Raw genomic sequence first — 27,777 nt, 5'->3', positions numbered from 1 at the left:
TAATCAGATAAATAACATGTTCCCCTATATCCTAAAATTAAAATCCAAATATAGATGCAAGATGTTTGATGATATCTTTGGTTTAAGTATCTTTTTTCTCAATTCAGCACCAATGGTTTTTCATTTTCTTTTAGAATACAGTACTTGCAATCAAAGAAATTCAGCAAAGAAGCCATTTCAAGGATGGTGTCAGGAGCCCCTTATTTGCTAAACTTCAGTGTGGAAAGACTGGACAATAGGCTGGCATTCTACCAGAGAGAACTGAGATTAAATGTGCAAAAGGTACTGCTATGTGATGAATTTTAACACTGTATGTGTGGCTCTCATGAGGGAAGTGAAGCAGTATGTGTTGAGACTTGATGCTGTGGGCTGAGGAGACCTTCTACAATTGCTGTTTCTCTAATCCAGTCATGGACACAGAATAACTAAACCTTAATGCCACTTATCCTGTCTTTAATCATTACCATCAATCATCAATGTTACACCTAGCATGAGACTGTTAATTGGATGGCCTATTAATGGGCAGTCTAGATTTTAAAGTGATGCCTAATTACTTTGGCATTTAAAAGAAAAAAGGAAACCTTGTTTTTACTTGGCACCTTACCATATTTCAAAGTACTTCATTTGAAATGAGTTGCTTTGAAGTGCATTATAGGGGTTGCACAACAAAGATACCATAAAGAACAATGTGACGGACGATTAATTAATTTAATTTTGGTGATCTGGAGAGATTGACCACTGTACTAACAAAAATGCCTTACTATTCACAAGTTTGACATGAAATTTTTAATATCCAACTAAATCACTGAGACAAGAGAACTAGCCTCAGTTTAACACCTTCGATAATACGAGGCTTTCTTAGTAATGTATTGGTCTGCCAGTTTACATGGTGTGTTTCTTTTCTGCAATAGACCTTGAGTTGTCAACATTCAGACTCCATTGTAAGAGTGCTATAAACTGAGCCTTACTACATTTGTAAGAAGTAAGAGTTATATGAGACAAGTGAATATTTTTGTTGAGACAGCATTTTACAGTATGATATGAATAGTTGACAATGTAAAAGGGCAAAGTTATACTTTGTTTTGCACTGGCAACAGGCAGAATACCTTTTTCATGGGATCCTCATCCTCGTTGTTACAGATTCCTGCTGAAATTCTGTTAAGAGTCTTTGGTGAAATATTTATTAATCTGAGATTTTGCTATTCAGCTATTAACCTGAAATTACCAACATTGATGAAAAAAATGCTGAGACCTCTCTCTTTTACATACATGCTCAGTACCATCTAGTGAAATGAATCTAGCTGAAAAGGTTACCAGGCAGTTGTCCATTACCTTCTTGATGCGTGCGAACATCCTAACAAGTGAATACTATCACCACTCTCTCTCTCTCACACACACACACACCTTGGAATTCAAAGCATTTCAAGTGCACAGCTGAGAGAATGTGTATCATGTGGAGAATCCTTATTAAGGAATTACACTCCAATGTTATAGCCCATCAAGTTGGAACTGCAAGTGGATCTTTATGTTCCTCTAGCAGAACATACAATGGATTTATTGTAAATATACAGCTAACAGAGTGATTATTTTCTGCTGTTTGTGGTAAAATCAAAGTAGATCATAAACTCCCTCTTATGTGAATTTTTCAAATGTTGAAATGCCTTTTCAGTTGAAATTAGATTAACATTATTCTTCATCAGTATCGCTGTTTGCTTTTGCTATGCTAGATGATGGCCTACAGCATTCTTCTACTTAACAGCTATGTAATGCATTTTAAGAAGAGAAAATATCCCATGGGACTTTTACGAATTGTTTCCAAACAAATTGATTGTTGTGCCACATAGAGAGAATACAACAGAAATCAAAAGCTTGGTTAAACAAATGGAAGAATCTTCCGAAAGGAAGAGAACAGTCAGAGGGGTTTATGGAGAAAATTGTATCACTTTAAGGCTTAGCAGCGAATGGTGACACAGTCGAGGGTGTTGAGAAGTCAAGGCTCAAGTCAAAAGAAATAAAAGGAGAAATTACTGGCAATTTTCCATAGATGAGGATCCGTGGAAAGAAAAGAAACATTTAAGGTTTCAGATCGATAATCTTTCTTCAAAACCGAATAAGGTTGCAGATGGAACCAATTTTAAGCAACAAAAGAAATGTAGAAATGATGAATGTTGGGAATGGGAAAAGGGAAGGTATGTGCTCTGACGGAAGGTTAGCGAGATTAATTGTAATGAGAGGGTTGATAGTTCACAGCAAAAGGTGATGGACAGTGGCATGAGCAGAGGAATAATGAATCTAAGGATGAAAGCAAAAGATGCTGGAAAACATTCAGCAGGTGTTATATTCAATTTAATTAGTAGTGAATTGATTGGACACTTGGTGATAATCTAGAGCAAGATTACAAGGAGCAGCTCAGTGTTCAGCACTGCTGCCTCACAGTGCCAGTGACCCAGATTTGGCCAACTGACTGTCTGGAGTTTGCACATTCTCCCCATGTCTGCGTTGGTTTCGTCGTGGGCTCCAGTTTCCTCACATCCAGAGATGTGCAGGTTAGGTAGATTGGCCATAGTGAATGTAGGGTTACGGGATAGGTTCGGGGGTGGGTCTGGGTGGGATGCTGAATATGTTGATGAACTGAATAGCTTGCTTCCACACTGTGTAGGGATTCTATGAATTTATTCCCCATTCTTTCTAAATGAAAAATACTACTTTATCAAGAAAAAGTAATGATGGGTCTTCACTCATCCTTTCTCTCTCACCAGATTTGATTCTGATAGTGGATCTTTATCTAAATGTTAACATTATTTTTTTTCCAGCATCTATAAATTCTGTTTTTCAATTGCGTTTGAAATGTTCTTCTCTTTTTACCTTAAATTTTAATTTGAGTGTCTTTTATTTTCTGCTAGACACGTGATCTGGTCACCCGTCTCCCCAAATTGTTAACTGGCAGCTTGGAACCAGTTAAAGAAAATCTGAAAGTAGGTGGAATTACTCCTTTTTTTGCCCCCAAGAGTAAAGGTATTTACAAGATGCTAGTCCCTCTGTTGCCTGTGAGATATTGATCCTCTTTCTCCTACGGGTCTCAGCGAGCAGGATCACACAACCCAAGTCAAATTGCCTTTGCTGGAAAGCATCTAAGTCTCAAGACAGTCATCCCAAAATCCCTAACCCTTTCACTATGCAAATATACTTAATTTGTATCGGAAAAAGATTAACTCTAAACTCGTACACATAAACATTACAAAAGTCAAGGCAAGAAGTGTCCTAATCTTAAACAAATGCAATAGAAATCCTAAGATTTCAACATTAAGTTTACAAAGGCAATTTCTGTTAAAAAGATTAATACTTCAAACAATGCATTTTACAATTTGTATTTCAAAAATATTTGGTATACAACGTTTCTTATTTAAAAGGAAAGCCATTACAAACAGTTACAAGACAAGCTCATCTTGACTATGAACAGAAAATGCTGGAAATAGTCAACAGGTCGTACAGATTTCCTACTTCCTGTTTTTGAACCAAAATTGAACCGATTTAACTTTGACTATTATCTAACGGCTGCAGTAGCTAGTTTTCCATGCAGTTGTGCCAATTTTATCATTGCAAAGCTCTCCCTCAGGCAATTTTGTTGTTTTCCAGGTTTGTCGGATTGAATTGGGATTTCGTGATAATGAAATCCAGCACATGGTAATCAGCGTCCCCAAACTCCTCCTGGCTAGTAAGAAAAAATTGACTAGATTGTTTGATTACTTACACAATACCATGGGAATCCCCCACCACCTGATTACAAAATTTCCTCAGGTAAGTATGACATTCTGTTCACCTTTTTATGTTAACTGTACTATGTCCTAATCAAACAATATTCCAATGAATCCAGGATCTTGATTGAAGTAATTCTTTATTGCTTCATTAATATTGATTCCTTTTTAGATAATGAGAAATTATTTTAAAATTAAAATGGCATTACCACAGCACGTTTCAATTGAATTGGACCAATGCAGTCTGAGAAATGAATTTCCCTATGCAGTGTCTCATTTAATGATACTGTGCTGATAATAAAGACTTTATAACATGTAAGTTTGCAAATATTTTTAGCTGTAGTGAGGGAGTGTATAATAGCAACCACCCTAAGAACAGCCTACTATTCCTACAAAATGTAAAAGGGTTATGAGTCAGTCAGCTGGCCAAACCTTTCAGGATTTTTTTATTTCTTCGCTCCATCATTATCAGGGTCTGTGTTCGCATACGAGGTTGGATGGGTGACCAGCATCCTCTCCTTGCATAGACTTGTGTGCATTATTGATGTAGGAATGGTTATTATTTTCTTCTCCCTCTTCCCCCACCTCTTTACATCCCAGTTTCCTTCCAATCTTTGCGAAAACCCAAAACCTCTCCATCCAACACCATTAGGGACACATCTTACCATCAACATCTTAACACTATCGGTGGTATAGAGATTTACTAATTTTTCACAAAATATATTATCTACATAGTTTAATATGGATAAATAGTTTTTCTTGTAATATTAGTGACTGTAATTAAAGACTTCAAAATTATTCATTTTGAATATTAACTTATTGGCTTTGGTGTTATAAAAGAATGTGTGTTAAGGTGATGGAAAAATGTTATTACTTATTATTTTTGTTACAGCATGTGTTGAGAATTAACTTTCTGCACCTAACTTTTAAAAAAAACTTTATTCTTGCCTTAGGTTTTTAATGCAAAATTTCTGAGAATAAAAGACAGACATCTGTTTCTTGAACACTTGGGACGAGCGCAATATGATCCAACTCAGCCGAACTACGTCTCACTGGATAAGTTGGTTGCAACACCTGATGAAGTATTCTGCGTGGAGATAGCAAAAGGCACATTGCTGGACTTTGAGGCATTCCAAAAAACACTTTAAATTCTCTTAAATGGTTTCAATATGTGCTCATTTACAAAAAGAATAAGTAAATGTAGAGTCATGATTATTTTTCCTGTATATCCGATAACTAAATCAACTACTTCCAGACCCGCAGTTTGCTTAGTAGCAATAAGAGAGATATCTGACAGTGAATCCAAAAAAAAGCTTTAATTCTTCTGAGTGCAATTGTCAATTTTGCCTCTAGTTTCAATACTCTGAATCAGTCCTCACTGGGAAATGGATTTAACTTTCCTCGAACTAATTTCTGCGGTCACTGCTTGCCAGAAAACTGCTACCTTTATCCTTTTATTATGAGCAGGATTTATTCCAGGGCCAAGAGGTGAATACTCTACACATTTGGTAAGAATATTTTAATGGCAGTTGGACTAAGAATTTCTCCCAAAAAAGTTGAAAATTATGTGAATTCTTTTGAAAGCCACCGGGTTAAAATTCAATAATTTATTGATGCAAATAGGTATTTATATTTGTGAAATGATGCAGTGTTATTCGGCTCTGAATAACCTTGAATGTAGATAAACTGTAACTTTGCAAATAATATTCTAAACCCTTAGTTCTGTGTATTTTGACTTGCAGCTAACCTAAAAAGCAATTACTGAAGGTAGACAGTGCCTCTATCAGGATTGTACATAGGTCAAGACAATGTTTCTTGAGCTGCTGTTTTATTTCAGTGAAAATTTGAAGGCTTTTACTCATCAATTAATGACTATGATAGACATGTTTTTATTCAGCAACTTATATTATCACCTCTGTTGACCTCTCCACTGTTTCTGATTTGCCACCTTTTTTTAATCCAATATGGAGCGCACAGAAAGTTCCCCAGTTCTCTACTGGGTTTGGTAGCATCTGTGACCTTTCATCAGAACACACATGTAATTCTGTTCTCTCCACAGATGCTGCCAGATCTGATAAATATGTCCAGCAATTTTTGTTTGTCTATCAGATCTTCAGACTCCACAATATTTTGTTCATCTTTTATTGTCTTTGAGACACAGCTGCAAATTCCATCACCACTGATGCCATTCTTCTCTTTGGTCGCTCTGAAGCTAAATTAGACTATTAACTTGCAACCCTGAGCTGAGAGTCCAACTCTGTATTCTATCTGACCAAGAGTGCTTGCACCACTGTCAAATGATCTGTCTCCGCATATTGCTGAAATCATCATCCATGAAGATATGTGCCTTACACAAAATCCCAAAGCTCTTTACAGCTGATTAAATTCATTTTTCCTGAGAGATAAATGTAGGAAAAATGGCAGCCAAATTGTGTGCTGAAGGCTCCCACAGCAACAAAATAATATTGAAAAGATAATGTGATATTGAAGGATGATTATTAGCTAAGACATTGGGAATAATTCTTCTGCTGTTTGAAATAGTGCCATAGGATCTTTAATGTCCGACAGAAATGATAGATTAGGCCATAGTTTAATGTTTCAACTGAAATATAACATTTCCTTCAATACTGCACTGGATGCCAGTTTTGTAACTCAGGTCCTGAGGTAGGACTTGAATCCATAACTTCTGACTTAAAGGTACTGACTGAACCATAGCTATCACTGTCACATGTAGCTGTTACCTTTAGGTTTAATTGGTTCAGTGCTCTCCTAGCTACCATCCCTTAAACTTCAGCTACTCCAAAATTATGTTGCTTCTATCCTAACTTTTAAAAACTCCTGTTCACGCAAGACCCTATGCTTGTCACTTTGAAATTCTCATCTTATTTTGACATATCTCCATGGTCTTGGCTCTCCCTCTCCCTGCAACCTCCAGCCCAATAACCCTTAGGCATCTGGTTTCTTCAACAGAGGCTTCTTATAAATCTCCAATTTTCATTAATCCATTTTGCAGCTGTGGTTTCAGCTGGCAAGGACCTAAACTCTCCGTCCACCATTTCCAACGGACTGTCTCCATCTCTTCCTTTAACATGTTCCTGTTCACCACCTGCCTTAATATTTTTGAGGAGCTCAATTTCAAGTTTTGTTTGAAAACATTCTTGTAAAGCTCCTTGGAACATTTTATTTTAATAAAAAAGTGCTATTACAGATTCATATTGATAAATGTATTTAATCTGCTTGATTTTCTTGACAGCAGTCAGACTTAAATACGATTGGAAGGAACTTTGCTGCTGAGCATTGAGGTGATGAATGACCAAGTGTAGGGTTTGACGTATCCTATTTAAGATGGCACTTACAGTTTATCTTTCATTCCAGGGATATGTGCTTTGCTGCCTAGGCCAGCATTTATTGCTCATCCCTAATTGTCCTTGAGAAAGTGGTGATAAGCACCTTGTTGAGCGGTCCATGTGTTATAGGTCAACCTGAGTGCTGTTAGGGAGCGAGTTCCAAAATTTTAAGCCAGTGGCACTGAAGATATAGTTACAAGTCAGGAATGCAAGTGGCTTGGAAGAAACATGCAAATGTCGGTGTTCCCATGTGCCGTCATTGTCCTTTGAGCTAATAGCATTACAGGTTTGGAAGGTGTTTTCAAAATAAACTGATGAGTTACTTCTGTGCAAATTGTAGATGTTGCTGTGTATCAATGGTGGAGGGAGTGAAGGCTGCTTTATACATAATCTGTCACATGCTGGGTAAAAATTTGTCTACCTCAGCCTTCACCACACTTAATGACCCAACCTTGACAGCTCTCTCTGATGTACAGAATTTCACAGATTCACTATTATGAGAAGAAATTCCTTCTTGTAACTGTCTTAAATGGGCAACACATTACTGCTGAGTTTATGCTCTGTGGTGCCAGACCCTCCCAAAGGGAAGCAAGCTCTTCTCATCTACCCTGCTAAATGTCTCAAGAATCGTATATATTTAAAGACGGTCTCTTCTCAATCTTATAAACTTTAGTAAGTATAAGCCCAACCTATTCAACATTTACTCTTCAGAAAATCCTTCCCTACCGAAATCAACTATGTCTCTAATGTTTCTAATGCCAGTACATCTTTCTTTAGATAAACGTTTCAAACCTGTTCCCAGTATTCCAAATGTGACTGATTAGCGCCTTGTATGTTTTAGGAAGACCTCTCTTTGTACTGCAGCTTTCTGCAGTATTTTTCCATTTAAATTAGACTTAGTTCTTCTGCCTACAAAAGTGCACGACCTCACATTTTCCACATTATCTTCCATCTGTCCACTTACCTAAGCTTTCTGTATCCCTTTGTTGACTGTGTCATCTTCAATACGTGTCTTCTCATCTATTTCAGTGTCATCTGCAAACTTGGCAATAGTACTTTAACTATCACCCAAGTCATGAACATATATTGTTATTAACTGTGGCCCCAGTACTGATCACCGTGGCACTGCACTAGTTACAAGTTGCCATCCTGAATCTGCCCCTTTTATCCCAATCTTATTCTTCTACTCATTAGCCAATCACTTGTCCGTGCTAATATCCCCAACACCATCTCATTGAAATATATAAGATTTTTCAGGGGCTTGACAATCGTTTCCCCTCATGGGGAAATCTAGGGCCAGAAAGCATAGTCTCTGAATGCTAATTTAATATTGAGGTAAGGAAGAATTTCTTTTGAAGGTTTAGAGTCTTTGGCATTGTTTGCCACAAAGAGCTGTGGGGTTAGAGTCTTGAAGTCTCTTTAGGACTGATATAGATTCTTGATCAGTAATGGAATCAAAGGTTATGGGAAAGAGCAGGAAAGTGGATGTGAGGAGTATCAGATCAGCCATAATCCTACTGAATAGTACAGCAAGCTTAAGGAACTGAGTGGTGTATTCCTGTTCCTATTTCTTATGGACTTATTGTCCTAAGTCTATCCTTAAACGTCTGCACAAAAAGAACAATCCCAGTTTTTCAGATCTTTCCATGTAACCGAAGTCTTTAATACCTAAATTAAAAACAGAAAATGCTGGAGAAACTCAGATCTGATGAATCTGTGAAGCGGGAAAGTGAGTCAGCATTTTAGAACATAGAACATAGAACATAGAAGAATACAGCGCAGTACAGGCCCTTGGGCCCTCGATGTTGCGCCGATCCAAGCCCACCTAAACTACACTAACCCACTATCCTCCATATACCTATCCAATGCCCTCTTAAATGCCCATAAAGAGGGAGAATCCACCACTGTTACTGGCAGGGCATTCCATGAACTAACGACTCGCTGAGTGAAGAACCTACCCCTAACATCAGTCCTATATCTACCCCCCCTTAATTTAAAGCTATGCCCCCTTGTAATACCCGACTCAATACGCGGGAAAAGGTTCATACTGTCGACCCTATCTAACCCCCTAATCATCTTGTACACAGATCTCTGAAAGTTGCCACCCAGGTAAATAGTGCGGTGAGGAAGGCATATGGCGTACTGGCTTTTATTGGTAGAGGAATTGAGTTCCGGAATTTTGACCCCAACAACTCTTCAGAATACCTTTGGATTCAGAATATTTACTGTTTTTCCCTCCAAAAATGCTGCTGGACCTGCTGAATTTCTCCAGCATTTCCCTGTTTTATTTCAGACTCCCAGTTTCTGCAGTATGTTTTTTTTTATTAACTACCTGCTTCAGTTTTACTAATGCTCCTATGTACCTTATTTCAATCTTTGACATTTTTATTTAACTGTGGTGTTTAGAATTGGCTGCAATAGTCCCCACTGGGGACAGAACAACTGTTGTATAAAAGTTTAGCGAAACTTGGTTTTGTGTGCTGCCTCTATGTATGAAACTAAAGTTCATAAATTCCCTTTCAATGACTTCTTCAACTTGACTTTGCTTTTCCACAAATTTTGTACTTACAACCTGGGTCCACTTCAGAACTGACTTTAAATTGTACCACTTAAGTTTATATTATCTTTCCTTATTATTCTTCCCTCAAGCCAACCATAGGTCTCTGCTTTAATCTGATATGTCTGATATTTCTACCATGATCCCGTTGTATTCCTCTAAAGTTTGATGCTAATCTCCTCACAACAATTCCAAAGTTTGGGAGAAGATTTGTAGCTCAGGTGCTCGTTTAGATTAGATTAGATTACTTACAGTGTGGAAACAGGCCCTTCGGCCCAACAAGTCCACACCGCCCCGCCGAAGCGCAACCCACCCATACCCCTACCCCTACATTTACCCCTAACCTAACACTACGGGCAATTTAGCATGGCCAATTCATCTGACCTGCACATCTTTTGGATTGTGGGAGGAAACCGGAGTTGTTGTGGTTCTGTTTGCCGAGCTGAGAATTTGTGTTGCAGACGTTTCGTCCCCTGTCTAGGTGACATCCTCAGTGCTTGGGAGCCTCCTGTGAAACGCTTCTGTTATCTTTCCTCCGGCATTTGTAGTGATTTGTACCTGCCGCTTCTGGTTGTCAGTTCCAGCTGTTCGCTGCAGTGGCCGGTATATTGGGTCCAGGTTGACATGCTTGTTGGTTGAATCTGTGGATGAATGCCATGCCTCTAGGAATTCCCTGGCTGTTCTCTATTTGGCTTGTCCTATAGTAGTAGTGTTGTCCCAGTCGAACTCATGTTGCTTGTCATCTGAGTGTGTGGCTACTCAGGATAGCTGGTCATGTCGTTTCGTGGCTAGTTGGTGTTCTTGGATGCGGATCGTTAGCTCTCTTCCTGTTTTTCCTATGTAGTGTTTTGTGCAGTCCTTGCATGGGATTTTGTACACTACATTGGTTTTGCTCATGCTGGATATCGATCCTTCGTCCTGGTGAGTTGTTGTCTGAGAGTGGCTCTTGGTTTGTGTGCTGTTATGAGTCCTAGTGGTCGCAGTAGTCTGGCTGTCAGTTCAGAAATGTTTTTGATGTATGGTAGTGTGGCTAGTCCTTTGGGTTGTGGCATGTCTTCATTCCGTTGTCTTTCCTTTAGGCATCTGTTGATGAAATTGCCGGGGTATCCGTTTTTGGCGAATACGTTCTATAGGTGTTCTTCTTCCTCTTTTTGCAGTTCTGGTGTACTGCAGTGTGTTGTGGCCCTTTTGAACAGTGTCTTGATGCAACTTCTGTGTGTGTTGGGGTGGTTGCTTTCGTAGTTTAGGACTTGGTCTGTGTGTGTGGCTTTCCTGTATACCTTTGTGGTGAATTCTCCGTTCGGAGTTCGGTAAATGCCAGAGGAAACATCACAGAAGCGCTTCACAGGAGGGTCCCAAGCACTGAGGATGTCACCTAGACAGGGGACGAAACGTCTGCAACACAAATTCCCAGCTCGGTGAACAGAACCACAACAACAATTCCAAAGTTTGTCTAATGTAAAAATTTTGGGATTATGCACTATATATTTTAATCCAGATCATGTATTTTAATCAGAATTCTTTGACGAGGTAACAAGTAGGTTAGACCAGGGAAACACAGTGGATGTTATCTACCTAGACTTCCAAAAGGCCTTTGATAAGATGCCTCACGAGAGGCTGCTGAGTAAAGTGAGAGCCCATGGTGTTCAAGGTGAACTGGCATGGATTGAGGATTGGCCAGTCTGACAGAAGGCAGAGAGTTGGGATAAAAGGTCCAAGAAAAGGCTGATGTAATTCAATGTGAGGTCTTGCAATTCGGAAAAAAGAATACTGGGATGGACTATTTTCTAAACGGTGAGAAAATTCCTAAAGCCAAAGTACAAAGGGATCTGGGAGTATTAGTCCAGGACTCTTTAAAGGTTGACTTGCAGGTTAAGTCCATAATTAAGAAACCAAACGTAATGTTGTCATTTATTTCAAGAGGGTTGGAATGTAAAAGCAGCGATGTGCTACTGAGACTTTGTAAAGCTCTGGTTATGCCCCATTTAGAATATTTTGCCCAGTTTTGGGCCTCAGGAAGGACGTACTGGCATGGAACGTGTCCAGCCAAGATTCATACAGACGATCCCGGAATGGTAGGCCTAACATACGATGAACAGCTGAGGATCCTGGGATTGTATTCATTAGCGTTTAGAAGGTTGAGGGGTTGATCGAATAGAAACTTACAAATTAATGCATGGCTTAGAAATGGTGGATGCTATTTGTTTCCGTTAGGCAGAGATACTAGGACCCATGGGTACAGCCTTAGAATTAGAAGAGGTCAATTTAGAATGGAAATGAAGAGACATTTCTTCAGCCAGAGAACGGTGGGCCTGTGGAATTCATTGCCACAGAACGCAGTGGAGGCCGGGACGTTAAATGTCTTCAAGGCAGAAATTGATAAATCCTTAATCTCGCAAGGAATTAAGAGATACGGGGAGAGTGTGGTTAAGTGGTGTTGAAATGCCCATCAGCCATGATTGAATGGCAGAGTGGACCCGCCACTTACTTCCACTCCTATGTCTAATGGTCTTATGGTCTTATTAATCTGTATTAAAAAAATTGTCACAACACATTTCCTTTTACTTTGAAAAAGAACCATTCAATTATACTCTACTTTCTATACCCCAAGATATTTTGTATCCACATGCTTACTGTCCTATGGACTTTAATAGCAGGTCTATTACAAGTTGCTTTGAAAGTTGATATATGCAACATTATATCAAGTGCAGCAACACAATTTACCACAGTGTTGAAACTCGCATCTCCATTAGCAACATTTAATACTGTCAAGTGAGAAAATTGAACAGTACAAATTTTTGAACTACTTCCATCATAAGGTCAGAAATGGGGAGATTCATTGATGATGTCACAATGATTAGTGCGATTCTCTTTTCTGCATATTGAAGCAGTCAGTGTCCATATGCAGCAAGACCTAGACAACATCCAGGCTTGGGCTGATAAGTGGCAGGTAGTGTTTGCACTGCTGAGCAATGAGCATCTTAAATAAAACAGAATTTAATCATAGCCCCCATGACATTCAATGGCATCATTGAATCCCCCTATTATCACCATCTGAAGGGTTATCATTGGCAAGAAAGTGAAGTGGAACACCCATATAAATACTGTGGCTACAGGAGCAGGTTAGAGGCCAGGAATTTTGTGGTAAGTGATTCACCTTCTGTCTCCCCAAAGTCTGAACACCATCTACAAATCAGGACTGAGATGGAATGTTCTTCACTTGCTGCTCCAGCAACATTTAGAAAGCTCAATACCATTCAGAAATATAGCAACCCCTTTGATTGGTGCACCAATCACTACCTTGAACATTCCCTCCCTCCACCACTGTTACATTGTAGCAGCAGTGTGTACCATCTGCAAGATGCATTGCAATAACTCACCCTAGCTTCTTTGCCAGAACCTTCCAAGCCCATGATCTCTAACAAGTAGAAGGATAAGAGCAGGAGGTACATGGATATGTCACCACTTGCAAGTTCCCTCCAAGACTCTCATATAATCCTGCCTTAGAAATATATATCGCCATTCCGTATGAATCAAAATCCTGGAACTTCCTTTCCAAACACACCAACATGGCAAGCACTGAAACATTCAAGGCCACTCATCACCACGTTCTTCAGGCCCACTAGGGATGTGGAATTAATTCTGGCAGAGCCATCAATGCCCACATCCTGTTAATAATAAATGGCATTACTGCAAACACTGGACAGATGCAAAAATATGTGGTAGAAATATGAGATGTTGTTGACTGTATTGATGCTGTGTAGAAGCCCCGAGGTGAAAATGTGTTGCTGGAAAAGCGCAGCAGGTCAGGCAGCTTCCAAGGAACAGGAGAATCGACGTTTCGGGCATAAGCCCTCTTCAGGAATGAGGAAAGTGTGCCCAGCAGGCTAAGATAAAAGGTAGGGGGGAGGGGCGTTGGAAATGCGATAGGTGGAAGGAGGTCAAGGTGAGGGTGATAGGCCGGAGTGGGGTGGGAACGGAGAGGTCAGAAAGAAGATTGCAGGTTAGGAAGGTGGTGCTGAGTTCGAGGGATTTGACAGACAAGGTGGGGGGAGGGGAAATGAGGAAACTGGAGAAATCTGAGTTCATCCCTTGTGGTTGGAGGGTTCCTAGGCAGAAGATGAGGCGCTCTTCCTCCAACCGTCGTGTTGCTATGGTCTGGCGATGGAGGAGTCCAAGGACCTGCATGTCCTTGGTGGGATGGGAGGGGGAGTTGAAGTGTTGAGCCACGGGGTGGTTGGGTTGGTTGGTCTGGGTGTCCCAGAGGTTGTTGGTACCTCCATGTACAGCGGATCATCCGCCGTCATTTCCGCCACCTCCAAACGGACCCCACCACCAGGGATATATTTCCCTCCCCTCCCCTATCAGCGTTCCGAAAAGACCACTCCCTCCGTGACTCCCTCGTCAGGTCCACACCCCCCACCAACCCAACCTCCACTCCCGGCACCTTTCCCTGCAACCGCAAGAAATGCAAAACTTGCGCCCACACCTCCCCCTTACTTCCCTCCAAGGCCCCAAGGGATACTTTCATATCGGCCACAAATTCACCTGCACCTCCACACACATCATCTATTGCATCTGCTGCACCCGATGTGGCCTCCTCTATATTGGGGAGACAGGCCGCCTACTTGCGGAACGGTTCAGAGAACACTTCTGGGACACTCGGACCAACCAACCCAACCACCCCGTGGCTCAACACTTCAACTCCCGCTCCCACTCCACCAAGGACATGCAGGTCCTTGGACTCCTCCATCGCCAGACCATAGCAACACAACGGTTGGAGGAAGAGCACCTCATCTTCCGCCTAGGAACCATCCAACCACAAGGGATGAACTCAGATTTCTCCAGTTTCCTTATTTCCCCACCCCCCACCTTGTCTCAGTCAAATCCCTCGAACTCAGCACTGCCTTCCTAACCTGCAATCTTCTTCCTGACCTCTCCGTTCCCACCCCACTCCGGCCTATCACCCTCACCTTGACCTCCTTCCGCCTATCGCATTTCCAACGCCCCTCCCCCAAGTCCCTCCTCCCTACCTTTTATCTTAGCCTGCTGGACAAACTTTCCTCATTCCTGAAGAAGGGCTTATGCCTGAAACGTCGATTCTCCTGTTCCTTGGATGCTGCCTGACCTGCTGCGCTTTTCCAGCAACACATTTTCAGCTCTGATCTCCAGCATCTGCAGTCCTCACTTTCTCCTGGAAGCCCCGAGGACCATGTTCAAAATCAGAAAATTAATGTCACAAGCGATAGTAATTCTAGATCTACACATCCAGAAACACAAAGTCAATACGTTGTTTGGGGTTGGGGAACTAATTTCCTTTTGTGCTTATTTTCTATCCTTTCTGGTACAGTTGGAGACTTGAGAACCATAGCTGCCTATGGGCCCTTTTTCCCCACGATATCATCAGTATTACTATAGTGAGAACTAGTCTTTTAGCCAAGGCCATGTGGAGAAATCAATGAAAACTTGCATTCTATCATTGCCCAACATGGCGGTCTCACACCCAGCCCCCCATACTCACTATAGAGCACCAGAACTGGAACACATACCACCTTGACAACTGCTGCGTCGACTCATCGGTATCCGCAGACGGTGCTGGCTTTCTACCTCGGGGACCCGCACGTAGTCAACGTGACTTTTACCGGGCACGCGCTTGCGTGTCGGGTTCGCGGTTCCGTTCCGGGCGTGCGTTCTACAGGTTCCTCTGCGGAGACGCGCACGCAACGCGATTACGTCTCATCGCCGGGGACGTTAGGCGGCGGCGCAGTCCGCGTTGAGTTCCTGGCTAGGAAGATGGCGGCCAGAGCCCCAGGTGAGGGAGAGCGGAGCGGAGCGGAGCGGGTGCGAGGGGGGCGGAAACGAGGGAGACAGTCCGGCTGTGGGTAAAATCCCTAGCGTTTCCCAAACTGAGCTGGTGAGCAAACCTCAGCCTGTTTCCGAGAGCGATGTGGAGGTCCTCCGGGGAAGGGAAGGTGATTGCGGGGTCACGGCGGTCGTGGGTGAGGGAGAGGTACCGGCTCCGTCCCGGCGCCAGTGACCAACTCCAGCGGCTTCCACCGCCCCCCGGAGAGGCTCCGGCTCTGAGGCCTGTAGTGTCTCTCTTTGTCTTTGAGACCTAGCGGAGGAGAGGACCAACTTGTTTTTACAGCGCTCAAGGTGACCCCTGCAGAGAGTGCGATAGGGATCAGGAGATAGTTATTGAGATGTACAGCACAGAAGCAGACCCGAACAGATATCCTAAATTAGTCTAATCCCATTTGCCAGCATTTGGCCATCTAAACCCTTCCTATTCATATACCCATCCAAATGTCTTTTAAATGTTGTAATTGTATCAGCCTCCACCACTTCCTCTGACAGCTCATTCCACACATGCACCACCCCTTGTGTGGTAAAGTTGCCCCTCAGCTCCCTTTCCAATCTTTCCCCTCCCAACTTAGACTTACAGCCTCGAGCTTTGGACACCCCTAGCCCAGGAAAAAAAAAAGTTGGCTATTCACCCTATCCACGTCCTTCGTAATTTTATAAACCTCTGCCCCTCAGTTTCTGACTCTCCAGGGAAAACAGCCCCAACCTATTCAGCCTCTCCATATAGCTCAAACTTGCCAACGCTGGCAACATCTTTGTAAGTCTTTTCTGAACCCTTTCAGGTTTCCCTACATCTTTCCTACAGCAGGGAGACCAGAATTGAATACAGTATTCCAAAAGTGGCCTAACCAATGTCCTGTACAGCTGCAACTGGCCTCCTATACTCAATTCACTGACCAATAAAGGCCAGCATACCAAATGCCTGTCTACCTGTGACTCCACTTTCAAAGTATAAACCTGCACTCCAAGGCCTCTTTGTTCAGCAGCACCTCCCAGGACTTTACCATTTAAGTGTGTAAGTCCTGCTTTGATTTGCCTTTCCAGAATGCAACACCCTCAATTATATAAATTAAACTCTATTTGCCACTCCTTGGTCCTTTTGCCCATCTGTTCAAGGTCCCATTGAACGCTGAGGTAACTACTGCCCACCTCCACCAATTTTGCTGTCATCTGTGAACTTACTAGGTCATATCCATTTATATAAATGACAAAAAAAAGTGGACCCGGCACCAATCCTTGTGACACATGGCTGGTCACAGGCATCCAATCTGAAAATTAATCCTCCTACCTTTGAGCCAGTTCTGCATCCAAATGGAGAGTTCTCCCTATATTCCATGTGATATAACCTTGTTAACCAGTCTACGATGAGGAACGTTGTTGAATGCCTTGAGGAAGTCCATATAGATCATGTCCACTGCTTTGCCTTCATCAATCCTCTTTGTTACCTCATCAAAAAACTCAAACAAGTGAGTGAGGCACAATTTCCCATGCACAAAGTTATGCTGACTATCTTTAATCAGTCCTTGTCTTTATAAATACATGTAAATCCTATCCCTCAGGATTCCCTCCAATAGTTCCCTGGCTCTTCCTTTCCAGCTTTCTTTAATAGATAAATGTATGGTTGTCCATTTTGGTGGCAAGAACAGGAAGGCAGATTACTATCTAAATGGAGTCAAATTAGGTAAAGGGGAAATACAACAAGATCTGGGTGTTCATGTACATTAGTCAATGAGAGCAAGCATGCAGGTACAGCAGGCAGTAAAGAAAGCCAATGGCATGCTAGTCTTCATAACAAGAGAAATTGAGTATAAGAGCAAACAGGTGTTTCTGCAGCTGTGCAGGGCCCTGGTGAGACTGCACCTGGAGTATTGTGTGCAGTTTTGGTCTCCAAATTTGAGGAAGGACATTCTGGCTGTTGAGGTCAATCCCCGGAATGGCGAGACTATCATATGTTGAAAGATTGGAGCGACTGGGCTTGTATACGCTTGAGTTTAGAAGGACGAGAGGGAAAATGATTGAGACGTATAAGATTATAAAAGGGTTGGACACTCTGGAGGCAGGAAGCATGTTTTCGCTGATGGTTGAGTCCAGATTCAGAGGACACGGTTTAAAAATAAGGGGTAGACCATTTAGAACAGAGTTGAGGAGAAACTTCTTCACCCAGAGAGTGGTGGATATATGGAATGCTCTTCCCCAGAAGGCAGTGGAGGCCAAGTCTCTGGATACTTTCAAGAAAGAGATGGATAGAGCTCCTAAAGATAGGGGATTCAGAGGTTATGGGGATAAGGCAGGAACAGGATACTGACTGGATTATCAGCCATGATCATAATGAATGATGGTGCTGGTTCGAATGGCCTACACCTGCACCTATTGTCTATTGTTAGCCAACCTCCAGTTTTCCGGCACTTCACCTGTGGCTATCGATGATAAAAATATCTCAGCAAGCCCAGCAATCACTTCCCTAGCTTCCCACAGAGTTCTAGGGTACACCTAATGCTACCATTCAGAAGGAAGCCATTTGGCCCAACATTTCCATGCTGCCCCTTTTGGTTATGCTTCCTGGATTTTTTTCATCCTGGAGGTTTTCCTCCTTTGAGTATTTATTTGACTCTTCCATGAAAATTACTATTAAATCTATTTTTGCTATTCTGGTAGATTGTTCAAGATAATTTGGTTGTGGGGAAAAATACGATGAGTTGTCTGGAATAGCGCCTTCTGATATTTTTTAAAAGAAGTTTGGTTCTCCTTGGGGCTCTTGTACTGCAGCGGCAGTATCCCTACCTCTGACCCAAGAAGCCTGGGGTCAAGTTGTTGCTGACAGTTCCTCCTTACTGCTTTTTAAAAATTTGTTCATGGAACGTGGGGGTTGGTGCTGGTGGTGACCTGCCTTTTTTAAAAAACTCAGCCCATTTGTTTGATGTAGACCCATAATGCTGGCAGGGAGCAGTTCCAGGATTTTGAACTAGTAACACAGAAAAGATGATATTTTTCTAAGTTAGGATAATGAGTGCCTTGGAAGTGAACTTTTCGGGTGGTGCTGTTTCCATGTATCTGCTGTCTTTGTCCTGTTAGTCAGTAGGATCGTGGGTTTTGAAGGTGCTGTCTTAAGCCTTAGTCAATTTCTGCAGTACAGTTTGCAGATGATACAAACTGCTGCTACTGTTGGTGCTGGAGAGAGTGACTGGCACCATAGCCAAAACAATCAAGCAAGCTGCTTTGTCTTGGATGGGGTCAAGTTTCTTGTTTATGATGCTGCACTAATTCAGTCAAATGAGAAGTGTTCCATCACATTCCTGACTTGTGCTTTGGAGAGTCTGCGTTGTGCTGCACGATTCCCATCTTCTGGCCACTTTTGTAGCAATAGAATGTTTGTGGCTAGTCCAGTTCACCTTCTATTCAGTGGTGACATCCAGAATAGTAGCTGAATCCATAGTAGGTGATTCAGTAGTGGTCATGCCTTTAAATATCAATGGGCACTTATTAAATTCTTTCTTTTTGAATATGATCGTTGCCTGGCACTTGTCAGTTCAAACCTGGATGTTGTCCATATCTTGCTGTATTTGGACATGGACTGCTTCAGTATCTGAGGAGTTACGAATGATGCTGAACATCATGTAATCAACAAAACATCCCCACTTCTGACGTTCTGATATGGGCAATGTCATTAACATAGCAACTGAAAATGGTTGGGCCTTGAATACTACTCTGAGGAATTCCTGCTGAGATGACTGCCCTCCAATAAACATAACCATTTCCTTTATGCTAGCAATGACTCCCACTAGGAGAGAGTTTCTCCTTTTTCCCATTGCCTTTGGTTTTGCTAGGGGTCTCGATTTACAGATACAGTGGAAAGTATTTTGCGTGCTAACGAGACAAATCATACCTTACATAAGTACATCAGGGTTATAGAACAGAATGCCGAATAAAGTGTTCAGCTACAGAGAAGGTGTAGAGAAAGATCACCTCTAATATATGAGAGGCCACAATCATGGCCTCAACATCGAGGGCAGTCACTTTCACCTTACTTGTGGATTTCTGCTCTTTTGTCCATTTTTTAACTAATGCTGTACTGAGGTCAGCTACCAAGTGGCCCTTGTGTAACCCATGCCTTTATCAACTGTGTTGTGAGGACAACCCCAATCCCCCATCCTCAGTTATGTCTCATTAGAATCTTCTGCACCTTTTCAAATGCTTTGGCATTTCTTCCAAATTTAGATTCCAAGAATTGTGCACAGTGCTCCAGTTACCCCAAGCAACATTTGTAAAATCATAGAATCCCTACAGTGTGGAAACAGGCCCTTCGGCCCAACAAGTCCACACCGACCCTCCGAAGAGTAACCCACCCAGATCCTTTCCCCAACCCCATTAATCCTATATTTACCGCTAACTAATGCTCCTAATCTATACATCCCTGAACACTATGGGTAATTTAGCATAGCCAATTCACCTAACCTGCACATCTTTGGATTATGTTTAATGTTCTTGCTTAGTCAGATAAAGATCCTTTAGTGACTTTTTGCAAGCTTTTCTATTGAGCTGCCATCTTCAAAGATGTGGGTACATGCACCCTGATCCCCACCCTGTGTCTCAGTTCTCACTTTTAAAACTATGCCACTTAATTTATAACAAAATTAGAAATTGCTGGAGAAACTCAGTAGATCTGGCAGCGTCTGATGAAGGGTCGCTGGACCTAAAATGTTAACTCTGGATTCTCTCCACAGATGCTGTCAAACCTAAGTTTATTTCCAGCAGTATCTGTTTTTGTTTCAGATTGCTATCAAAGATTGCTGTCTTTGTTTTATTAACAAATATCCCTATCTTAGCATTGCTAGGCAATATGCCTTATGGTTTTAGCTGTAGAGAAGTCTGGAGTCAATTAGCTCAGTTAACTGGGTGGCTGACTTGAGCTAGTGTCAACAGCACAAGTTCAATTCCCACACCAGCTGAGGTCACCATGAAGGTCTGACCTTCTTAACCTTGTCCCTTTCCTGAGGCATGGTGAACCTCGAGTTAAATGCACCACCGATCCAGAAATAGTCTTCTGGGACTATAACAATATATTAAAATGTTGAAGAGAGCTCCATCTATTGTTTTTATGGCATTATTGCTACACAAAACTATTCAGAAATTCCTCCTCCTCTATTTTGTGTGTTTATGACTCACACTCCAGTTCATAAACTGAGCCAGGGTATTTGAAGGCAGAGCCATTACCTAGACTTGGGTAACTTTGCCTTATACCCTCTCTCTGTTTTATAAGCTGTAGTCTGTGACTTTTTAATCCAGAGAAAAATATGTAAAGGGAGAAAGTGGGGACTGCAGATGCTGAAGATCAGAGTCCGTGTGGTGCTGGAAAAGCACAACTGGTCAAGCAGCATCTGAGGAACAGGAGAATCAACATTTCGAGCATAAGCCCTTCATCAGGAATTATTCTTAATCTCTTAAACAAAAAAAGCCCAAAGAACTGTGGATGCTGAAAATTACAAGTAAACAGAAATTGCTGGAAAAACTCAGGTTTGGCAGAGGGCTTGCTGGACCCTAAACATTAACTTTGCTTTCTCTCCGCAAATGCTGTCAAACTTGCTGAGTTGCCTCCAGCAATAAATGGGTATTAACAAAATCATAGCATAATTCTGAAGAGAGATGGGAGTTCTTCCATGTTTATCACCAATAATTATCTTTGAATAGCCTTTTAAAGAAAGACTATCTGGTACAAAAATAGAGATTGTTGGAAAAACCTCAGCAGGCTTGACAGCATCTGCGGAGAGAAAGTAGAGTTAATGTTTAGGGTCCAGCAATCCCTCTGCCAGACCTGAGTTTCTCCAGCAATTTTTATTTTTGTACCAGGTAATCTTTCTTTATATTTAAAGATAATTATTGGCCATAAACACAGAAGAACTCCTATGTGTCTTCAAAATAGTGCTATGGTTTTGTTAATACCCATTTTAGATGTCCATCAGGAGCCTGGTTTCATATTACAATCAAAGAGTAGCATTTCCAGCAATGCAGCACCTTAGTATAAGCTTGGATTTTGTGCATCAGTCCTTAGATTGGAGCTTATTCTCCCAACTAATGAGGTGAGGCCTACTCAAGATTATTGTAGGGTCATGGAGAGCAGGCAGGAAAGTGTCTAGATCAACCATGATCTTATTGAATGGTAGAATAGGCTCAAAGTTTCAAATTGACTCCTGCTTGTAAGCCCTATGTTTTTGTTTATCTTGGGCTGAACCATGGCTAACCTAAATTCACTCCAGATTAAAATCTGTGTGTAATTCACTCCTAAAGTGTTTGTATGAAGCAAAATCCAAACTTCTAACAGTAAATGCTATTTTGTTGCTATTTCTCAAATCCCAAGAGCAAATATTAAACGACAAAGTCCTGGAGAAACCCAGCAGACTCGGCAGCATCTGTGAAAGAGAAACAGAGTCAACATTTAAAGTCTAATATACGATTGGATTTAAATTAACCTTTTTCTTCACAGATGCCGAATCTGCTATTTTTATTTCCAATCTCTGACAACCACAGCATTTTGCTTGTATTTAGTAAGGCAGTTTGGCTAGACTATTTTCTTCTGGTAAGTGTTTCTGCGTACACTGAGCTTAACTCTAGTGTGGTCACCTAATTTGAATTTTCTCTTCTGTGTGTTTATAATGTAATCTGTTTGTATCTTTTCTTTCCTCTAGCCAAGGCAACAAGCAGTTTGCTACAAAGCCTACAAAAGTGGTACTATAATGCTGCAGGATTCAACAAATATGGTGCGTTTTAGAATTTAGATATTTTCTTCTATTTCTTTCCAAAATCTTTTTCAATTCTCAGTATATAGGTACGGCTGACGTAGGCAATATTTACTGTTCACCCTAATTGTCCTCTAGAAGTGGCGGTGATGAGTTAAGTTCTTAAGTCAACATGATGAGTGTGTTTCCATAAAACTATTAATTAGTAAGTTCAAAGATATCAGGCCATCAATGAAGAAAGAAGATGATATAATGCCAAACTAGGATGATGTGACTTGGATGAAAGTGTGCAAAGATAGTGCTTCCGATTATTTGTTTCCCCTTCCTTGAAGGAAGTCACAAGTTCAGGAGAAGCTAATGAAGGCTCTGCAGTTTCCTGGGTGGATTCTCTAAATGGCACACACTTTAAATTTTAAAGTGAATTCAACTTAAATTTCGATCGTGAGATTTGTATTTGCATTTACATGGGTTAGTATTCCGTAATATAGCAGTACCCTATCAATCCAAGAGGCGCTTATAACCATTGGTCTCTTCCTCAGCATCTGTGAGTAGCCTTTTGAGAAATCATTTGTTATCTCTTCTTTCTTTTGCTAACACCTTTGTGCTTATGTGATTTCCAACCCTAAATACCACACCCTGCCACTCCAAATTATTAAGAAAAATCCATTTCTTGAAATAGTCTTTTAAAGACCTTCCATGTGAACCATAAAATGCAACCTTAAAACATAGCTTTTCCCATTTTTATTTATGGTTTACTACCATTATACATCATTCTTGTATTGTAAGTCAATTCTCCTTCAGTACTATGTTTTCTTGTTTTAAAGAATTACCATTCAGTAAGATACATTCTCCAAATTACCACAAATAAGAAAACTGTGTTTGTTTCTAGGACTCGTGCGGGATGACACACTGTATGAAGATGATGATGTGCAAGAAGCTATAAAACGATTACCTGAAAACCTTTACAATGAGCGAATGTTCCGCATAAAGCGAGCTTTGGATTTGAGCCTGAAGCATCAAATCCTTCCAAAGGAGATGTGGACAAAATATGAGCAGGTAATCTCGGCATTAGTACTGATTTCTGTAAAAGGGGAAATGTTTACTGCAATAGCATTTGTTCTCTGTTTGTCCTTTTGTTGCACCTGTGTACTTCAGTCCCACCAGCCACGCTGTAATTTCCTTGAGAGTTGTCTTTAACCCAAGCACCTACAGCATGCATGAACCCTTTGGCTTAGAAAACAGTCACGGCTGGTTCGTTTATCTTGCCTTTTCTCTTTCTCCAGCCCTTTGATGGAGGAAGGTTTGGATTTGAACCAACAGGAACGCCTCACTGGGTCCGATTTAGAATCAATAGCAGAGAAAAGGGCCAGTCGGCCTATTGGACACATTTCACAAAAAGTGGTTCCACCACTTTTCATTTAACCCAATCAGCATATTGTTCTATCCCTATCTAGTTTTCCCTGAAAGGCTATTCCCCTCGATTGCTACTTGTAGTAAGTTTCCAATTCTGACCACTCTCGGAAACTGAAGTATTGTTCTTCCAGTTTGCATCAAATTTCACTGGAGCGCTGCAGCAAGCCTGAGACAATGTTGGCCAGAGAACAAGGTGGCATGTTGAAGTGGCAAGTAGCTGGAAGCTCAAGGTCTTTTTTTTGTTGACAGAATGTAAGTGTTCTGTGAAGCAGTCACCCAGTCTGTACTTTGTTTCCCCAATGTAGAGGAGACCGTGCTGTGAGCAGCAAATACAGTAGACTGGATTCAGTGAAGTGCAGATAAAGTGCTGTTTCACCTGGAAGGTGTGTTTGAGGCCTTGGATACTGAGGAAGGAGAAAGTAAATGGGCAGATGGTACCACTTTCTGCAATTGCATTGGAAAGGACTTGAGACTGTGGGGATGTATTGGGATTGCCGGAGGACCTCCAGGTGGTCTAGAGGGAATGGTCCTTGCGGAAGGATGACTAGAAGGGTGGAGAATGTGTCCAGTGACGGAAGTAGTGGGTGATTCTCTTGGATGTGGTTGTTGATGAGATGGTAGTTGAGGACAAGGAGGACCCTATCACTGTTGTGGAAGGGAAGAGAGGGTCTCAGGTGTGGGAGATGGGTTAGACTCAGCCGAGTGCCCTGTCAGTTACGGTGCTGGGGAATCCTTGGTTGAGGAAGAAGGTGGACATTTTCGAGGACTCCTTATTGAGGTTGGCATCATCAGAGCAGATATGCCATAGAGAAACTGGGAGAATGGGATAGAGTGTTTACAGGAAGCAGGGTATGAGGGTGTATAATCAAGGCAACTGTGGGAGTCAATTGGTTTATAATGGACATTGGTGGCCAGCCTATCCCCAAAATGGAAACAAATGTCGAGGAAGGGAAGAGAGAAGTCAGAGGTTGACCATGTGAACATTAGAATGGAGTGGAAATCGGAAGCAAAATCAATAACTTATCCAATTCCAGATGTGAGAAGGAGGTAGCATTGATGTACTGGAGAAAGAGTTGTGGCTGGGAGCCAGAATTGGAAAGTTCCACATACTCCACAAAAAAAAAGGCTTAACTGGGGTGCGTGCAGGTTCCCATGGTCACTCCCTTTGACTTGGAGAAGTGAGAGGAGTTAAAAGAGAAGTTCTTCAGGGTGAGCATAAGCTCAGTCATGGTTTTTCTTCCTCCTCTTGTCGAGTCCCTTCCCACTTGCTTCCATGATTCCTCTGATGCTTTATATCAGTTTCAGAATTTCCAGTTCGCAGTGTCCAACCACCTCCTCTTTATTACAGACCTACAGTTTCTTCACATGTCCATCCCCATGGTGTCTGCTTCCTATAAAAATGGACTGAACGATCCTCACCAACCGCTACCCTCCTCCGACTGGCCAAACACCTCATCAGCCTCAACAACTTCTCTTTTTAACTCCTCTCACTTTCTTCAGGTCAACGGGGTAGGTATGGGCACCCGCATGGGCCCCAGTTATGCCTGCCTCTCTGTGAGGTGTGAAAAACATTCCTTGTTTCAGTCTTACTCCGGCCCCCATCCATGATTCTTACTCCTATATATCAATGATATCATTGGTGCTGCTTCCCTCTCTCATCCGGAAAAGTTTATTTATTTTGCTTCCAATTTCCAATGCACCCTCACCTTCATCTGGTCTATCTCTGTCTTCTCCCTTCCCTTCCTCTACATCTCTCATTCCATTTTTGGGGTCAGATTGGTTACCAATATTCACTACGACACCACCAAATCCCACAGTTATCTTGTCTGTTCGTCCTCATACCATGTTTCATGTAAAAACTATTCCATTCTCTCTGTTCCTCTGCATCTGTTCTGATGATGCCAACTTAGATAAGGGGGTCTCCGAAATGTACACCACCTTCCTCAACCAAGGATTCCCCGGCACCATAATTGACAAGGCCCTCAGCTGGGTCTGACTCACCCTGCACCTCAACGCTCACCCCCTCTCTACTCTCCAACAACAGCATTCGGGTCCGCTTTGTCCCCGCATAGCATCCCCATTCAGAGGATCATTAGCCATCATTACCACCATCTCCATTGGGGTGTCACCACCAGATATACATTCCCCTCTGCTCCCTTGTCAGCCCTCTGTGAGGGCCATTCCCTCAGAGAGACCCTGGTCCTCCAATCCTTCATTCCTAGCAACTTCCCCTGCAATTGCAGAAATTGTAGCACCTACCCATTTATTTCCACCCTCCTCAGTATCCAGAGGCCTAAACATACCTTTCAGTTGAAGCAGCACGTTACCTGCATTTCACTTAATCTAGTCTACTGTATTCACTGTGGTCTCCTCTACATTGAGGAAATCAAGTGCAGACTGGCGACTGCTTCATAGAATCTTCTATTCACAAAACAGACCCTGAGCTTGCAATTGCCTGTCACTTCTGCACGCCACCATATTCCCTGTTCAGTATCTCTGTCTCAGGCTTCCTGCAGTGCTGCAGTGAAGCTGAGTGCAAACCAGAAGAACATCTCCTTTTCTGCTTGGGAGCCCTGCAGCCTTCTGAACTTAATATCAAGTTCAACAATTTTAAGGCCTGAGCACCATTCTTCATGTTTTCCCTCACCCCGACCACCAGACCTTGTCATCACATGGGCTGCTCCCACACACTACCCAATTTCTGCAATTAATAGTCTCCTTTTGCAGTCATTCATTACCCCAGACTGACCTTTAACTGCTCCTTTGTCCATCCAACTGTATATTTTTCTCTTTGGGCTCTATCCCTATCTGTCATTTAGTCTGCCCCCCGCCCCCACCCCTCCACCCCATAAAAACCAACTTTTTCCTAGCTGTCGTGAGTTCTGAAGAAGGGTGAGTTGATCTGAAATGTTAATACTGATTTCTCTGCGTAGATGCTGTCAGACCTAGAATTGTAGAATCCCTATAGTATGGAAACAGGCTATTCGGCCCATCAGGTCCACACCAACCCTCCAATCAGCATCCCATTGAGATCCATCTCCCTATCCCTGTAGCCTTGCATTTCCCATGGCTACGCAGAAGTGGGTACTGCAGGTGCTGGAGATTAGAGTCCAAATTAGAGTGGTGCTGGAAAAGCACAGCAGGTCAGGCAGCATCCGAGGAGCAGGAAAATGGACGTTTTGTCCAAAAGCCCTTCATCAGGAAGGGCTGATGAAGGGTTTTTGCCCAAAATATCGATTTTCCTGCTACTTGGATGCTGCCTGACCTGGTGTGCTTTTCCAGCACCACTCTAATTTCCCATGGCTAATCCACTTAGCCTGGTCACTGAGCAATTTAACATGGCCAATCCACCTAGCCTGCATATCTTTAGACTGCTGAGATTTTTCAGCAATTTCTGTTTTGGATTTTCCTTCAGTTAAAACATCAGGTTCTATAAACATTTCTTAAAAGAATAAAAATCAGTTATTTGTGTAAATAACTATGCTGTTAGATGTGACAGATTTTACATTTATGACTACAGCTGAGTGCAGATCTTTGTTTGTTACAGGATGTACGCTATCTAGAACCATATCTCAAAGAAGTTATTGCTGAACGAAAGGAAAAAGAAGAATGGAATAAGAAGTGATTTGTTGCTTTAATGTTTAACTTCTGTTTGTGTTACTATCTCGAAATGCAAATTTAAAGCCCATTATTTTGTAATTGGCCATTGGCTGCAGCCACAATAACAATTTCCTTCTTGAATAAATAAATTGTGCTGTAAACTATGGAACGCAATTTTTGTTTTGTTTGTACAGAATAATTTAAAACTCATTTCCTGATTTCTTTTGTCATAGTTTTACTCATAGGTGTGTAAATTTGAAAGAAATAAAATGAAATTTTGCCTTCATGCCTTTGACTAATAGAAGCAAAATACATTTCACAAATCAAACTTGTACTAAGACCATAGGATAGAGGAGCAGTAGTAGGCCATTCAGTCCTCAGTCAAAAAGGGTGGAAAAGCACTGCAGGTCAGGCAGCATCCAAGGAGCAGAACAATCGACGATTCATCAGGAGTGTGGGGGAAATGGGGGCTGAGAGATAAAAGGAATGAGTTGGGCTGGGGAAGGTAG

General features: G+C 41.9%; 2 protein-coding genes across 5 annotated transcripts in view; both read left to right on the top strand.

The window, feature by feature from the left end:
- Nucleotides 1–8,840, top strand: part of mterf3 (mitochondrial transcription termination factor 3) — a 36,216-nt gene extending 27,376 nt beyond the window's left edge. For all 4 annotated transcript variants that reach the window (XM_087986557.1, XM_087986556.1, XM_087986555.1 and 1 more), the window contains 4 exons: nt 135–282; nt 2,904–2,975; nt 3,637–3,798; nt 4,709–8,840. In XM_087986557.1, coding sequence (XP_087842683.1) covers nt 135–282; nt 2,904–2,975; nt 3,637–3,798; nt 4,709–4,903 — 577 coding nt within the window. In that variant the 3' untranslated portion in view covers nt 4,904–8,840. The remainder of the gene's footprint in view (nt 1–134; nt 283–2,903; nt 2,976–3,636; nt 3,799–4,708) is intronic.
- A 6,556-nt stretch (nt 8,841–15,396) lies between these two features.
- uqcrb (ubiquinol-cytochrome c reductase binding protein) lies at nt 15,397–27,554 on the top strand. Its single transcript, XM_043688021.2, has 4 exons — nt 15,397–15,471; nt 22,205–22,276; nt 23,145–23,311; nt 27,216–27,554. The coding sequence occupies exons 1-4, from the start codon at nt 15,453–15,455 to the stop codon at nt 27,291–27,293; spliced, it is 336 nt and encodes a 111-aa protein (XP_043543956.1). The 5' UTR covers nt 15,397–15,452; the 3' UTR covers nt 27,294–27,554.
- Nucleotides 27,555–27,777: the final 223 nt, after the last annotated feature.

This window comes from Chiloscyllium plagiosum, unplaced genomic scaffold (genome assembly GCF_037043375.1).
Source record: "Chiloscyllium plagiosum isolate Xiang-an unplaced genomic scaffold, Cpla_swu_hap1 HiC_scaffold_4, whole genome shotgun sequence".
Lineage (NCBI taxonomy): Eukaryota > Metazoa > Chordata > Chondrichthyes > Orectolobiformes > Hemiscylliidae > Chiloscyllium > Chiloscyllium plagiosum.
Note: the sequence above shows the minus strand (reverse complement) of the source record. Positions and strands in the feature narration are given on the sequence as shown.